The sequence below is a fragment of the Larimichthys crocea genome, chromosome XXII (assembly GCF_000972845.2).
Source record: "Larimichthys crocea isolate SSNF chromosome XXII, L_crocea_2.0, whole genome shotgun sequence".
NCBI lineage: Eukaryota > Metazoa > Chordata > Actinopteri > Sciaenidae > Larimichthys > Larimichthys crocea.
Genome location: NC_040032.1, coordinates 16,791,443 through 16,806,360, shown reverse-complemented (window position 1 = coordinate 16,806,360; position 14,918 = coordinate 16,791,443). Strand labels below are relative to the sequence as shown.

Genomic DNA, 14,918 nt, shown 5'->3' with positions numbered 1-14,918 from the left:
GCCATCTCACTAAACACACATCTAGTGAGTTGACACTGCTGTTTAACTGTAAGGACTTTAAACAGTGAGCAGCTAGTGCTCTTATCTTGCCTGCACAGCCCCCAGTAGGCTGGCATTTTATATAATTAAGGATTTTTTCAGTTGAAATGGCAATCCTCATTTCCTATGACTGGTGATTTTTATTAGAGTTTGGCTACCGCCTTTCCCTGTGGAGCAGCATTTAAATGTAGGGGGCTGCACTGATTCTGCCTTTAGCTTTGGGAGCAAAACAATCCCAAGCATGATGTGGGTCAGATTGTTGTTCTGAATTAGGTCCAGTAAGAACACAGACTTGCGTGTTACTCTTCATTTCGATTGAGGAATGATAGCGCCAAGTCTCTCTTGTACTTGTGGCACAGACATATTTGACTGAAAGGACAAAAAAAAACTAGAGAGGAAAATCATTTCATGCTACGAGTGACTAATGTGTAACTCTATAGAGAACAATGTGTGCTATATTTCCTGTGTCTGCCATCCAACTTATGTTTGCCTCACTTTAACTCACTTAAATGTAGTACTAAAGTGCAGATTTATGAACTGTGCACAAGAAAAGCATTTATCAATGAGACTTGCCATCAAACTGCATATGGAAACTATTCTATTCTCCCTTTCAGGCTACAAATGTGTGCCACTGTCTTCATCTGTGGACTGAGCACTGTGTGAGGAGCAGGGCTGCTCGCCATATAATCTGAACAGTGACTGACAGCATAAATGAAATATGGGTAATCATCATCGTAAGGCGCCTAATATACACAGAAATCAATTATACCTCCTGAAAAACATTTCTGCTCTTATCTACTTAAGACAAGCATCCAAATAAACAGTGCCATTGTGATTCTATTTACTATAATGTGATTTTCATATAATTAGGCTCAAGGTTGGCTACAAATATAAAGTCTATTTCACAGACAACAAGCACATAAATTGTGTTACGATGTAATCGAGCTATGTTGACTCACTCAGGATTTGAACGTGTCCTCTCAGGTGAGAAAAATCTGTGCTGCACCAACCGAGCAAAAACTCAAAACAACAACAACAAAAAAAACAACCACACATCAACAGTCCAACAGAGAGACTTACACTAGCTGCTGTTAGAAACAACTGAGGTGATGTCAACCTTTCTACTCTTACGTTGACTATAACGTCCACTAAATTAACATGCTACAACCAGGCCTCACAATGGACAGAGACAATAAAGTAGAGGTAAAGCATATTAGGCAATAAGGAGTATGATGAACTGTGTCTGTAAAGATACTAAAAACAGCAGGCCGACATGAAACTGACATCACATCTGCGTAGTTGTTTCTATGCAACCTGTCTGTGCTCTTTTTGCTAAAGTTCGTCCAGACAGTCTGCGGGAAATGCCAACATCTGCCTGGGGCAGCTGGCCAACACTGTAACCATTAGAGGGAGAGTTGGCTCCACACTTACTTTATTGGTCCGAAAGAGTGAGAAGACAGCCCGTTTTGTTTGAAATAGTTTTTGCTGCTATTATTATTATTATTATTATTATTATTATTATTATAGAAGGTTGGAGACACATTAGTAAAGGCACAAGGCTATATCGGGATTCAAACCCAGCGGGAAGGGAGGGTGCGTAGGTCTCCAGAGGACGTGGAACCCAACCGCTGTGTGTAGGTCAACACTGTCACTGGCACTGAAGGCAGTCTGCTAAACTAGACCTGCTTTATTAACTACTTTAGATGGGAAAAAACATTGGTGGTACGTCATGTCAGTGCAAACATGAGCTTATAAAAAAAAAAAAGATAAACTTATAAATACTGCAGGATCCAAAAAAAGGTTGTTAATTCCCGAAGACTCTCAAAGAAATAGCATGAATTTACAATCATCTGAATGCAGGTATTGAAATGCCAATGTGTTGTATATTTTACTTGTCGGTGGACTCTCATCCCTGGTTTTTGAAAGCTATGATTACATAAGATAGCTGAGAGAACATCAAGAAAAAGCACACAAGATGAAAATGTGCTTGTGGTGTAGCGTAATGGCTGTATTATGCAAAAATGTTGTCTTTTAAGTGTCTAACGTCGCACAGTATTTCTACTGATTTCCAAGTTTCACACACTAATAAGACGAGCAATCATTCTTAACACTTAAAATGCTTAAAGGCCTCGGCTAAATTAGGAAAAAAAAAAAATGACACTCACTCCCACACTTAACTCATTCCTTTTGCTGTTCAAAATTCACACAGACTTGAGCTCTGTTAAAGAGAGGCCAAGTGTACTCTCCGACATCATCAGTAGTCACATGCAAATGAAGGATTACATTCTGTATGTGTTGGCCCCTTATGTGCAAGCAGGGGCTGGAAAACATAACTTCACAAAGAAACAGAAAATCTACATTAAATATTGAAAAAAGGAGGAAGAACATGCAATGCTATTTTGTCAGCAAGACGGGGGGTTGTTTTTTATATATATATTTTTTTTTTTTGAAGGGGAGGGTTTTTTTTTTTCTTTCCTTAACAAAAGCAAGAAAAAAATGTAAAATAAATAAATAAAAAGATTAGATCATCTGCATGGAATAATGTCATGAATCAAACTGAAAAACTCTCAAAAAACGTGGATGAGATAGATGCGCATATACAAACCTGGGTTCTTAAATTGATCCGGGCTGTGTAGGTGCTGGAGGGGGGAGTTGCAGGCGGAGGTGGCATGCTCACTGTGCAGCATCTGAGCCGCTTGGGGCCCCAGGGAGCCATAGTCAGCAAAGGAGCAGGGCCCCCCCCTCTGGTCACTGGGCGCAGAGTAAAACCCATAATCGGGGAGGCCTGGGAGATACAGTATAGGGTGGGGAGGGGGAGGGGAGGGGACTCCATCATTGTGGAAATCAACTTTTTTCATTGTCAAAGTCAATGTCCAGATTGTTGAGCATAGCTTGGTGTTATGTTACACCATTTATTTATTTATTTTTTAGGTTACATCCTTGCGTTTTGTCTGCTTTAATTGGCCCTCCCTGCCCTCCCTCCCCAGCAGCTCCTGCCATGTGGCCAGGCCCCCGTAGCATATGGTCCGTGTTTGATACACTCAGCTGTATCTTACACATTAGCTGTACAATTATGGATACATACTATCTCTCCCTGAAAGAACACAATTAAGAACTCCTCAATTAATGCCTTGATTTGATTCAAATGGACCAATAACAGTGAATACAAAAATACACAGTAAGGCCACAGCTTTTGATATGTATGTCTTTTGCATAAGTGACCTGTGCCCTCCATGTTTTCTTGCAACCATTAAAGATGAGATAAAACTGAAGAATCATTAAAACACAGGTCAGTACATTTCTCATTTCATACCGACGACTCTTCGCCGACATACCTGAAGGAAGCTTTTGTCATTCAAATGAAAAGAAACAGAAAGCGCACCAATCAATAATTCATTTAAAGCCTCTTATTTGACCAATAGCAACAGATGATAAGGTTTTTATGTGAATGAGATACAGAGACATTTGTGTTTATTGATGATAGGCGTTCTGAAGTGCACTAAGTACTCTAAGCACGTCTCAGATTGGCCTCTTCCAATGATTCTCTCTTTGACACAGATGGTAGATTATCAACAAAATGTCTTTCAGCAATAAGTCGTGCTGACATTTATTGCTTGTCCTCTTAATCTGAGACAAGCTGCTCATATAAAGAGTCCAATTAAAAGAAACTGCTTCTTCTCACACCTCTTTGATAACAGAGTTAATCTACTCAGGAGGGACGGAGATTGGTGACACCGGCTTTTTCATGCTGGGTTTCCCCCTGCTGTGTGTTTTTTTTTTTGTTTTGTGTTTTTTTTATTTGCATCCTGGAGCGAATAGTCATTCAAAGCCACTTCACCTCTACCCATTCAGAGTGAGACAGTCCACTTCTGCCAAATGGAATGTAAGCACCAGCCATGTTTCTCCCCGCCAATGCTTTTTAGCACTCTGATCTCACCACTTGTGGGCTGTCTGCCCACTCATCAAATTATAGGATCCAAATACGGCAGGCTTCCCACGTACGTCACATAATGCCTGACACATTGAACAAAGCTCAAGAACCAATCATTCCATTTACTTCACTTAGACAAATGTCACCGAAAATTGATTAGCCTTGCTAATGAGGAATACTGGATCAATGGAATAATTATAATGGGGGGGAAAAACATTTGACAATAGCACAAACCATGTTATAGGGAATTCATAAAGCAGCTATTCTAGTGTGTCACCCATTTAGAACAGTGCAGAAACCAAAGAAGCATTACTTTCAGTTTTTATCATAGTTATACTATACTTCATTAGTGATATAATGCAAAAATGTGATTACATATCAGATGCATGTGGTGTCATCTTGGGAAAAGTGAAGTTGCAGCATCTTTGAAAGGATTAGATTACATGCAAACATGATACAAAGCATTTCTTTTACTCATGAAAGGAGATGCAGATTGGTGAAAGATAATTGTTATCATTATTATCCAGACTAAGCCCACATTCAAATATGGTATTAAAAACCAAATATTGTTAGCAGCAGTTTATTGAAGTAGATTTCGCTTCAAAGTTGGACAGATAAAATATTTTAATTTGAGAAAAACTTCTAGTTTTAAGTAACTGAATACACACTCAGCTGGGATGACACTGTGTTTTCTTTAATGTTGTACGTTGTGTTAATGCTGTGTGTCAGATTTAGGGGGGCTTTATATACAGAATACAGCAGAAATGTAAAATAGTATTCATAACCATGTTTTCATTAGTGTATAATCATTTGAAAATAAGGATTTTTATGTTTTTGTTACCTTAGAATGAGACTTTTACATCTACAGACGCAGCGAGTATGCCATGTTGAACTGCCATGTTTCTACAGAACAAACAAATTACACTGACTCTAAAGATATTTAATTTTCCACCACCTTTCACGCTAGGAAGGAGAGAGTGAGGCGACAGGGTTGCATCATCAACTACACCGCTACGTTCCACTAAACCCTACACTCTGACCCTTTGAGTCCCTTTTTTTTACGCTCACATTGTGCAGATCTATTGACCGGCTGGGACGTGTGTACTTGAACTAAACTTGATCAGTTTAGTCTATTGACAGTTCTGATGAGGTTTCATTCAAACTATAAAACTGCGTCACCAACAATATTTACAAAAAGAGAGGAAGGCAACATTACTTGTGATTCTACTATGAACGGGAAGTACATGGAGCTGCAGATGGCTGGAAGATGCAGACAGAAAATAGTCTGTCACTTCTGCGGCAAAGTTCAGTTTTATATCTGCCACAAGTCACATTTTTACGAGAAGTTAACATCTCATCAAGTGTCATTCAAACCAATCACCAATTCCCAGGCACAATGAACACCAAGCTTATGAAATTTACCCTTTAAAAATGTCAACTATTGGCTAGTGCTGGGTGTTAGTGATTTGTGACATACAGTAAAAAGGCTGTACTGCATACACTGTAGAGTGAGTGAATTCAAGAGATCTACCTAGATTGTATATTACGCTGCACAGACTCTGCATGCCATGCCGGCTCCGACTGGAGATTCTGGCAAATGCCCGATAGGCCACAAGGCCACCACCAGCTATATGGGAAAACATAATTTGGCCTTTCATGGCCCACTTAAGGGTGGAACAGCCAAGCTTGTACTGTAAGGCAGGTGCAAGTGCAGGATCCACACCCCTTCAAGTGGATCTTCCTATCCACGTAATGTCAGAGGGCAAGCGGGAAATAATTGAATAAAATCAAAAAACAAATTAATGGATGAAGGCCTGGAAAAGCAAAAAGGTGTAGTGGGAAAAAAAAGAAAATCAGGAAAATCTTGAGGCTGCTAAATGTTTTATTAAAAAATATATATTACTGATGCCAGTGTGCCACATAAAAATCCCGCTAGCTGTACCACCGGAGCTACTGTTGGCGGATGAGGAGGATCAGCGGTCATTCTCCCTCCTGCCCGGCATTAAAAATGACCGGAATGAACTGGACCGAGCCAGTCCACACGAAAACTGCCAGGGCCGAATTTGGTTCCCAGTTTGACCGTGCGCTCCATTGTCTGCAGGTGTGGCGGTCTCAGGTAAAACTGGCTTTGTTTGCCGGATAGAGGCAGCTGGACAAGATTACGACTCAGACACTCATGCACAAACATACGGGCACACATTCTCAAAGCCATATATTTTCATCAGTGGCTATCTGATCAGTTACGCAGGATGAGACTGGGCAGAGTGTGCCCACAGCTGCATTAGTATCACCGATCATATCACTGTGCCTCAGACCTTCCCACTATTAATATTCACACAATCTATCCAGAACAATGGGCCTTTCTTGGACTCCTTTTTTTTCCACTGGCCACTAATTGGATGTAATTACTCATCTACAAAACAAATGAGCGTGCTGAGGTTGCCTTGGAGACTAGATCAGGGGACCCAGCAGTGCGAATCGTTCGCAGGGCTTCATTTATACTGGTAATTATGTCCCCTACCCCCACCCTCTTTCCCTTCTGCCCTCAGTGACCAAAGCTGGCTGCGAGGCGACGGAGATGGGAGTGTCTTGCAGTCATCTGTTACTGACATCATCGGGGTGGCTCTCTTTAAGTGGATAAATGCCCTGCTCTCGTTCCCACTTTGCCAGGTGACTGCCTTTAAGGAGGAATCACAAACCTTGAAAGTACTGCTGCTCTTTTTCTCACTAGTTGGAAAATAAAACTAATCACGGTGATGATAAAATATAGCGACATGCTCTCCGGCCTGCTGGGACTTGGCAAATGTGAAAAATATTTTCATAAAGTTCGCCAGTGTCGTGCACCGAGTTTGTGATTATTTCAAATCCCAAAGAAACGCAACATATTAACTGAGACAAACACATGTTGAAAGGCACAACCTATGATCCAAATGTTCACGAAACACAAGCCTCACTAGCATAATTAGAAACTCTAAAAAACTTTGAATGTATTAGCACGTCTTCTAATCCAGAAAACCTGTGTATAAAGGTCGACTCTTTGAATATACATAAATATGCTGTTATTTCTACAACAAATAGGGAATAATGGGAATTGGGGAATATCTATTCCCAAAAGTTATTTTCATTTCTGCAAGGAATAATTTTTCATGCAGTCACTCCTCCCTTTTCCCTCGCGGCGCCAGTTAGATTCCTTGGTGGCCATCAAACCACATCACTCTACAGAAGACGTCAATAAACCTGACATGCTGCTTCTCAAATTAGCTTTGAATTTTAGAGCTACCATAATTAGCTTTTCCATTTTCACCAATGTCATTTAAAAATAGCGTGAAAGAAACTAACAGCTCTTTTGCTGTCTAGCCTTGCTTTCACTTTCCATTTGAAATAATCTTTTCTGAATGAATGGCTGAGTAATTAACAGCACTAGACACCCTTTTCAGAGAGCACAGACATTTCATAAATAATACATATTTAATGTCTTGTCATTTTGTGTTCAGAGAAGCTTGGCTAATTAATTTTAACAGATGATTTCTTCTTGCATTTACTCACCCATACTCAGGCCTCTGTTTTTTTTTTTTCTTAACTTTTCATTTTATGCCTGCTTTTCCCTTGCCTCGCTGTTCTTTCCAGCAATGGACAAACTCAACTCTCAGAGCTATTTATTTACATTTACCACCTACCACTGCTGGGGAAACTTACAGAGGAAGAGGAAACATGAACACTGAATTACGGGTAAAACAATGTGCAACAGCGTAGCAGATCAATACACCCTAATTTGATTTTAATGCAGATTCTAACCTGTGTGGGATCCGGCCTGGTTGGGACTGAGAAAGGGCATTCAGTTATCTACAGTCGGCACAGATTATCCTATCGCGAGCAGGCTCAGAGCTGACAGCCCTGGCCTTTTGGCTGAACACAATTTTTCAAACATGTCTGGTCAGGTTCGTGTGGTCTGAAGAAATCTAGGACTCACTATGACTGAAATCTGAGAGTGATACAGGCTACATCTAATGACCATTCAGACACATGAAGGAAATATGAATTAACTGGATGAGGAATTGTGTTTTACAGCACTCAGATATATATGTTAATAGATCACCAATCTTACAAAACTGTACATATTGTGTATTGAAAAATGCAGGGAATTTACTTTGCAATCTATATGCAATTACAAATAAGTGAAAGGAAAGTCTCGTAAAAATAAATGTGTAAATGTGTAACACAAATTAAACAGAAAATCCTGCACTGTTAATCGTATTTCATAATAAAATTTGCAGGCCAAAATTGATGACAAAATACTTCACTCCCATTAAGCCTTCAGTAAGTTTTCTTGTGAGAATGTGTTGCGTATTCAGCCCCTGGAGGGCAGAGTGGTGATGTCCCTGAAGGCCTGTGCCTGTAACCTCAGAGCATCTGCTACCCACAGCTGTGAGAGCCACCGCTTCGTGGCGGAGGCGCTAAGGGACACTTTGCCCTCCCTGATGTGTCACATCTTTCCCTGGGCCTTGAACAAAAATCCAAGCAGGATGGGCTTGGCATGCCTGCTCATGTTATTTTGCACCAAATACATGTAAAGCGCCTCTGGCCTCAGAGCTGAGCTCTGCAGATTAGCATCTGGGACAAATGGACCCGAGCTCACCAAGAGCCAGATTGATTAAGACCAGTGCACGCAGCCAATCCTGGTCTCCTCTCGGGCACTGCCGAAGATCACAGAGCTTGTTGGGAGGAAATTGATAATGATCTTAATTTGGAAATGTCTGTCACACAGGTTTCATTCTTTTCATTGAAAGAAGAGGAAGAAACAAGAGGTGGGAGAAGAAGTGAGATGAACAAAGGAGAGAAAAGATAAAAAAAAGGAGCAACAACCAACCGAGGAGAAGAATGGGTTTTAAAAAATGTGCCGAACATCCCGAGTCCCAGTTAAACTGGCAGGGACACCTCTGTCATTTAAACTGTGATCCAATTTCTGCCCAACACTGGCTACAGCCAATTCTATTTCAGTTTTGAACACCTGAGTCAAGTCAGACATACTGTACATAGCAAGTACCCAGACCTCTAAAAGCAGTTGAAAGGGGCTTTGTGTACACTGCAGGTAGAGCCGAGATCTGAGACTGACATTTGAGCTTCCCAGAAAGCTCAGAGGGACTCAGGAAAACACTCAACCAGAGTAGACTGGGACCTATGAAGTTCCCTGGACTGTCAGAACCATCTGCATCACTTGCATTTTTCTCTGTTTGAATCTGACAATGCCATAACACATGAGACTTCAGATAAGTCACCTTTAAAATGAAGAAAACTGAATGATAACTCGCCTCCTTCTAAAGAACGCCTCGGTCTGTTTTGTTAGCTGCTCTTCAGAATGATTTTTCAGTATGCATATCAATAACCACGTTGTTGTTGATATAAATGTCTAATATTTGCATTCAGATCATGTATAAACTACCTGTCAATATCAGTTAGAGTGGCAACTGTGGCTCATTTATGCAGGTTCATCCTTCATATCAACGGCAGAGGTGGATTATACTTCTCCAAAATGCAGCCCAGGTGCTGGTGTATGCATTAGTCATCTCCAAATTAGCAATTTCCTCCTTGCTGCTTTACTATGCAGATGTTCAGCCCCTCCATGATATAACGCTGCTGCCCTTCACATCCTCCAGTGGCACCCTGTAGTATCTAAAATCAGGTTCAAACCTGTGGAACAGACTTACAAAGCCCAGTATGGGCCAGCACCTCTCTACCTCCAGGCCATGGTAAACTGTGCAGGAGCCAGATCTCTCTGATCTACTTCTTGCCTGGAGCCCCAGTCTCTCGAACGTCCTCATAAACACAACACTAGTCCTTGTTCTCGCTCTTTAGTGGTGCAGCATGCACCATGTAGGGGATCAGGGCAGCAAAATACCTCACCATCTTCAAACACACCTCTTCAAAAAAGTAAATGGACTGACACCACCTTGGATTCAACCTCTACTAAATAAAACATGCCGCCTTGCCTGTCCTAGAAGTAACTGCAACTCAGTGTTTTGTTTTCCAGCTGTGATAACTGCTGGTACTTTTTCTTGCCTTAAAATGGGAAACTTGTCTATGGTCACAAGCTTTCAAACCTTTAACCGGCATTGTTTTTCCGTTAGGAAACTAACAAGAAAAGTATGATGAGAAGAAAAGCAGCTGCCAAATTTTTGCAGACGTAAAAATAAGCAGCAATATCTTCCCGAGGAAAATTTAAACATATATGTAGGATGCACAGCATCTTAGCAAAGTTAGAAACATGTTGCCGAGTTCACTAACTTGTTATAGTACACAACTACGGCTGCGTCGAGGGTATAGTTTGTTGCAAGTGGCAGGCCACAGTAAGAAATCCAAAATACACCTTGTCATCAGCAGTGGTCTGTCAGCATGCTGTCATTTTGTCTGCTGAGCTTTGAGAGTAGGGTGAAAGTGCCCTCCGTCAGGGATGGAAAATGTCTTCCTCAATGTCAAGACACTGCTGACAAACAAGCCTCGCATCCGGCACAACGGCGATATGTACCCACAAAAAGGTTTCTTTGAAATAAACATGAATCTAAATAATAAATGTAGTTCAATTTAGGCGACACCCTACAACTCCCTCCTGTTGGGTCAAAGTAGACTATAAATATATAATATGTGGTGCTCTATGGGAACTGTAGGTGGAGTCAAAGCACAGAGAATCCACAGTTACATCACACATAAGGTTTTTTTTTGCAACAAAGATCCTCGTCTGCACTAAAAATAGAGAATTTAGCAAAAAAAAAAAAAAAAATTGACCCACTAGAATTGGTATTTCTGAGTTGATTTTGGGCTGCGTGTGCTGCAAATTAAATCGGAAGATAGGACGGAGATGCAGCAACATCCCCAGGCGATACACACAGAGGAAGGTCAAACCTAAACAATCTGTGTCCAATCTGTGTTCTGTCTGTGTCGGTATAGAGAGAAGAGACCACTGAATGCATTAATCCATGTAGTATATAGTTATTAGCGTCATCTCAAACACTTCAAAAATCATCAATAAATCTTTTTTTTTTTTTTTACTCTGTCAGAAAGCCACGAACCACAGAACAAAGCACTTGTTATATCATCGAGATGCATTGGTGAAGCTTTTCTTTAGAGAATAGAACGGTTAATAGGTGGTAACAGGAAACAGCTGATTTAGGCAACAGCCTACAGATATTTTCTGAGTTCACATTCATATTCCAGATTTTCTTGCTGTGATAATATTCTTGATTTGACGACAGATTCTGCCATTTAGAAGAAAAGCACTGAGCGATGTTTTCCTGCCTCATGACTGTTTAAATACTCTAAAACAGGCCCATGATGTCACTGTTTACCACTCTACCTCCCCTTTCGTCTCTCTCCCTCCCCTCACCCCCATGTTCATAGGCATTTGCTTGTCTCCCTTCCATTTGCAGCTGTCAGAATTAAACTGTACATAATGGTTGCCATCACGTCTCTTGCTTCCTGGCTGCTGCTAACCCCAAATCAACATTCCTGCTTCTTAGTGATGTTCATTGCAATTGTTGGGCAAATTGTTTGTTTTGAAAATGCAAAATCAAATAGCCCGATGTGAAAGAAAGAACATCTGATTGGCTTCCAGTGTTCCCTTGATTTGAATTAAGTGCAAATGAGGACAGGTGGGTGTATTTGTTTGTCTGTATGTGCGTGCAGATGTTGGTAGTATGCATACACTACAGCCGCCTGTGCTGTAGCTGTCTGTTGTGTGCTCATGTGCAAGCGTGTGCATCTTCAGGTATCACAGCACATGGCATTAAACAGCCGTTTATATCTGTCAGTGACTCACCAGACAGGATCTGAGTTACAATTAAAACAGATTTCCGCCAACAAGCTTGTAATAGTAGGTCTGATTAGGCAAGACACTCTCCCCTAAAGCCTGGAGGCTGTGTGTTCGGTCAGGGGAGCTATTATTGACAGCTACTGAATGATCTACAGTTGTAAGGGTGGAAAAAGCAGGATGTGTAAATGGAGCCAACGAGTCAATCAAGGCTGTGTTTAAGACTTGCATCTTGTTTTTGGAACAAATCTCTTGGCAGATATTCGTCTGTCTGGATGTGAATAAGATGTGTACTGTAATTACGCGTTAATGGAGTCTGTGTGTTGTAAGCTGACGTCCTCAGGCATCTTACATGCTAAAACAGAGGCACTGACTAATCATCCGATTTTGAAACATTTATATTGAGTCAGATATTGTAAGTGCAACAGTAGCAAAAGCTTTGACTGGTGTAGCAATGACATAGAAAACAATCATTGTGCCCCAGGTTCTAAAATGATGAGATCATACCAGATAGAAAAGCACATGATAAAGTAAAGGACAGGAAAGAAGAAAACATGAATGACTTAAGTATAAATTGGTGGAGTACCACTGCTACTTACTACTTACTCACCATGAATGGTGATCATAATATTTCAAATGACAAAGACAACAGATTTCTTATCAGGTAAAGAAAATATTCTTCTGTTAGTGTCAATGTATCGCCTAGTTTCCAGAGATCCTTTCTTCACCTCAATTTAATGTCAAGAAATACTTGATTTGCTCTAACCAATTTTTGGATTCCTGCATCTTATTGATAATCTTAAAGGCACATTCTGTGTAACCGTATCTTTTTACTGTCAAGAACCCTCAAAAGCTTCAAGCACAGACGCTTTAGATTTGATTTAGGAGTATTTCCATATATAATTCACCTTATTTTGCTTGGATCCGAGACTCTTGTTTTGGGAACCATTGGTTTAAGAGTTAGTCTTGTTGCAGCAGAGGAGTATCATGTTTCCTGGATCACAAAAAGCTACGATATGTTCTGAATTGTTCCTACATGGGTATTATGGTGGGCCCTGAAAATGCAGATTATGAACTTACAAAAAACTGTAAAAGGACCTTTACTGGTACTGATATTGTCAAATTAATTAGCTATCATTTAATTTGTTTATACAAGTTACATCTAAATGTCAATATTTTAACAATTATAGGAATTATACTCTACCTAAGACACGAGTACTCTTTTGCAGTGTTTTAATCCAAATTTAAGCCAGGTTGTAGAGCTGACACTGCAGGCTCAAAGCACACGCCGCTATATGAACAGTTGATGGAGCACTGTTAACTAAAAGATAAGTTACTGCAGAGTTATGCCACCTGGCTGAGGTCCTTTATCTGTCTCACCTTCTACAGAAGGTAACTACATGTGTCTATTTGTGAGACTGTAACAGTTTGATGCAGTTTGTAAAAGTTGCTGTGCTTGCACAAGTGACATAGTGCTCACTGCAGCAGCAGGGTATGTTACTGTGTACTGTATGGGTAGTGTGTTTTTAGTTAAAAACTAAAGCCGAGACTACCTCACTATGATACAGTATATGAGCTTTTGATTGATTAAAGTGACTGAGGTGATTTGTACTTATAAAGAGAGGCGAGTAAACTCTGTTTGGTCCCTGTGAGGAGTGTAGTTAGATGTCTCCCTTCTGAACTGCTGCTGCCAGCCAAAGCACCGTGTCGGACTGTTGGAGCATCCAGCCTGAAATCCACCCACAGCCTTTATCCACCGTTCCTCGTCTGTTCTCCATCTTTCCCTTGCTCATGCTTCATGTAACATCCCATGGACTTGTGAGTACAAACTAACATTGCATGTATGTGTGTGTGTGTGTGTTTTTTTTTTCTCTTCTTTTTTGGTAGCTTGCACTAGCAGGCGAAGCAGCCATTTGTTTCAGGCCATTAGCTCCCAAGCCACGACTCTGGTCTGCATCATTTTATTTTTGGTTAAAGTGCATTATTTGATGTGTGTTTGCATGTGAAAATTGGACTTTCAAACATGTTTTTGTATGTATCTATTTTAGATCGTCTCGATTATTCTACCTCAAGTAGTTTAAATAGAGTTGAGTCAGTCCCTCTTTGAAACGAGCTCAGCAAAATGTGAACACAGAGCAGGAGTACACGGTGCCTCTTTCTTATTTTATATACTACCTGTACGTCAGAGTGACCAACAAATTCCTACCTGACAAATAAACAGAGACTTTGGAAGATGCAGATTCAGTTCCTCTGAGTCTACATGTCTATCACAGCCGGATGGGTGCAGACCAGACTCCAAGGAGGAGAGGTGGTCTCAAAGCAAGAGTGTGTTAATGGAACACATTCATGTGACGTGAAAGTGTGAGAAGATTTAACAAAAGAAATAGGTCATATGAATGAATAGTTTGTTTTTGTTTTTTTTGTTAACAAAATGATATCAAACAAAACTTGATCTACTGTTGGAGTATGCCCTTTTCACCCTGAAGCTGATCGCATTTTAAATAAGTAATCATAAATGAATGAATCCTGATAAAGTGGTAGGTGCGTGCCACATTCTTCTCAGCCTGAAAAACACCTTCTAGTTACAACTTCTCTAACTTCTAAAGTCTTTGTGAGACCAAAGGTAAAAACAAACTTGCAACTACATTAGCCTGTTGGGCTGACACGACTTGTGCAAGGCTGCTTTCACTGTGTACTCCATTATGTGTGTTCATACTGTGTGTTTTTTTTTTATTGTAATGGTGTGGAGGATTCTTTTTGAAGTTCATGGTTTAGGGGAGAGTGTTTATGAATGAGACATTGAGCTGTACTTTCAGAGGTTTGTCATTTTGGAAACAGTGAAACACTGGCACCCTCAGCACATGTCTGTAAAGCTTAGTTGGTCCAGAATGAGTGCTGTGGCCAAACTGAAATTATAAGAGGCATTTTGAGAACTGACATTAGGGTCAAATTGTAATTCTGGTGGAGGGAACGACAAGTATTCGTCTTCTACTGGCTCAGAAGTTGTTCACCTCTGATTAGGTTTTTGTTTTATAAATTCTCTAAAATCTCTATATAAAATCTATAAATTTTCTCTTTTTTCTGTCACAGGAAGTTAGTGATACTAACAAGAATTAGTTAATGTTATTAAACATGAATAGTTGAATG

General features: G+C 40.4%; 1 protein-coding gene across 7 annotated transcripts in view; it reads right to left on the bottom strand.

Moving 5' to 3' along the window:
* LOC104934384 (RNA-binding protein Musashi homolog 2) overlaps nucleotides 1–14,918 on the bottom strand; it is a 235,498-nt gene that overhangs the window by 12,950 nt on the left and 207,630 nt on the right. For 4 of the 7 annotated variants that reach the window (XM_019268787.2, XM_019268784.2, XM_010750052.3 and 1 more), the window contains exon 12: nucleotides 2,645–2,824. The exons of the other annotated variants lie outside the window; for them this stretch is intronic. In XM_019268787.2, the coding sequence (XP_019124332.1) occupies nucleotides 2,645–2,824 (180 nt within the window). The remainder of the gene's footprint in view (nucleotides 1–2,644; nucleotides 2,825–14,918) is intronic. 7 annotated transcript variants of the gene reach the window in all.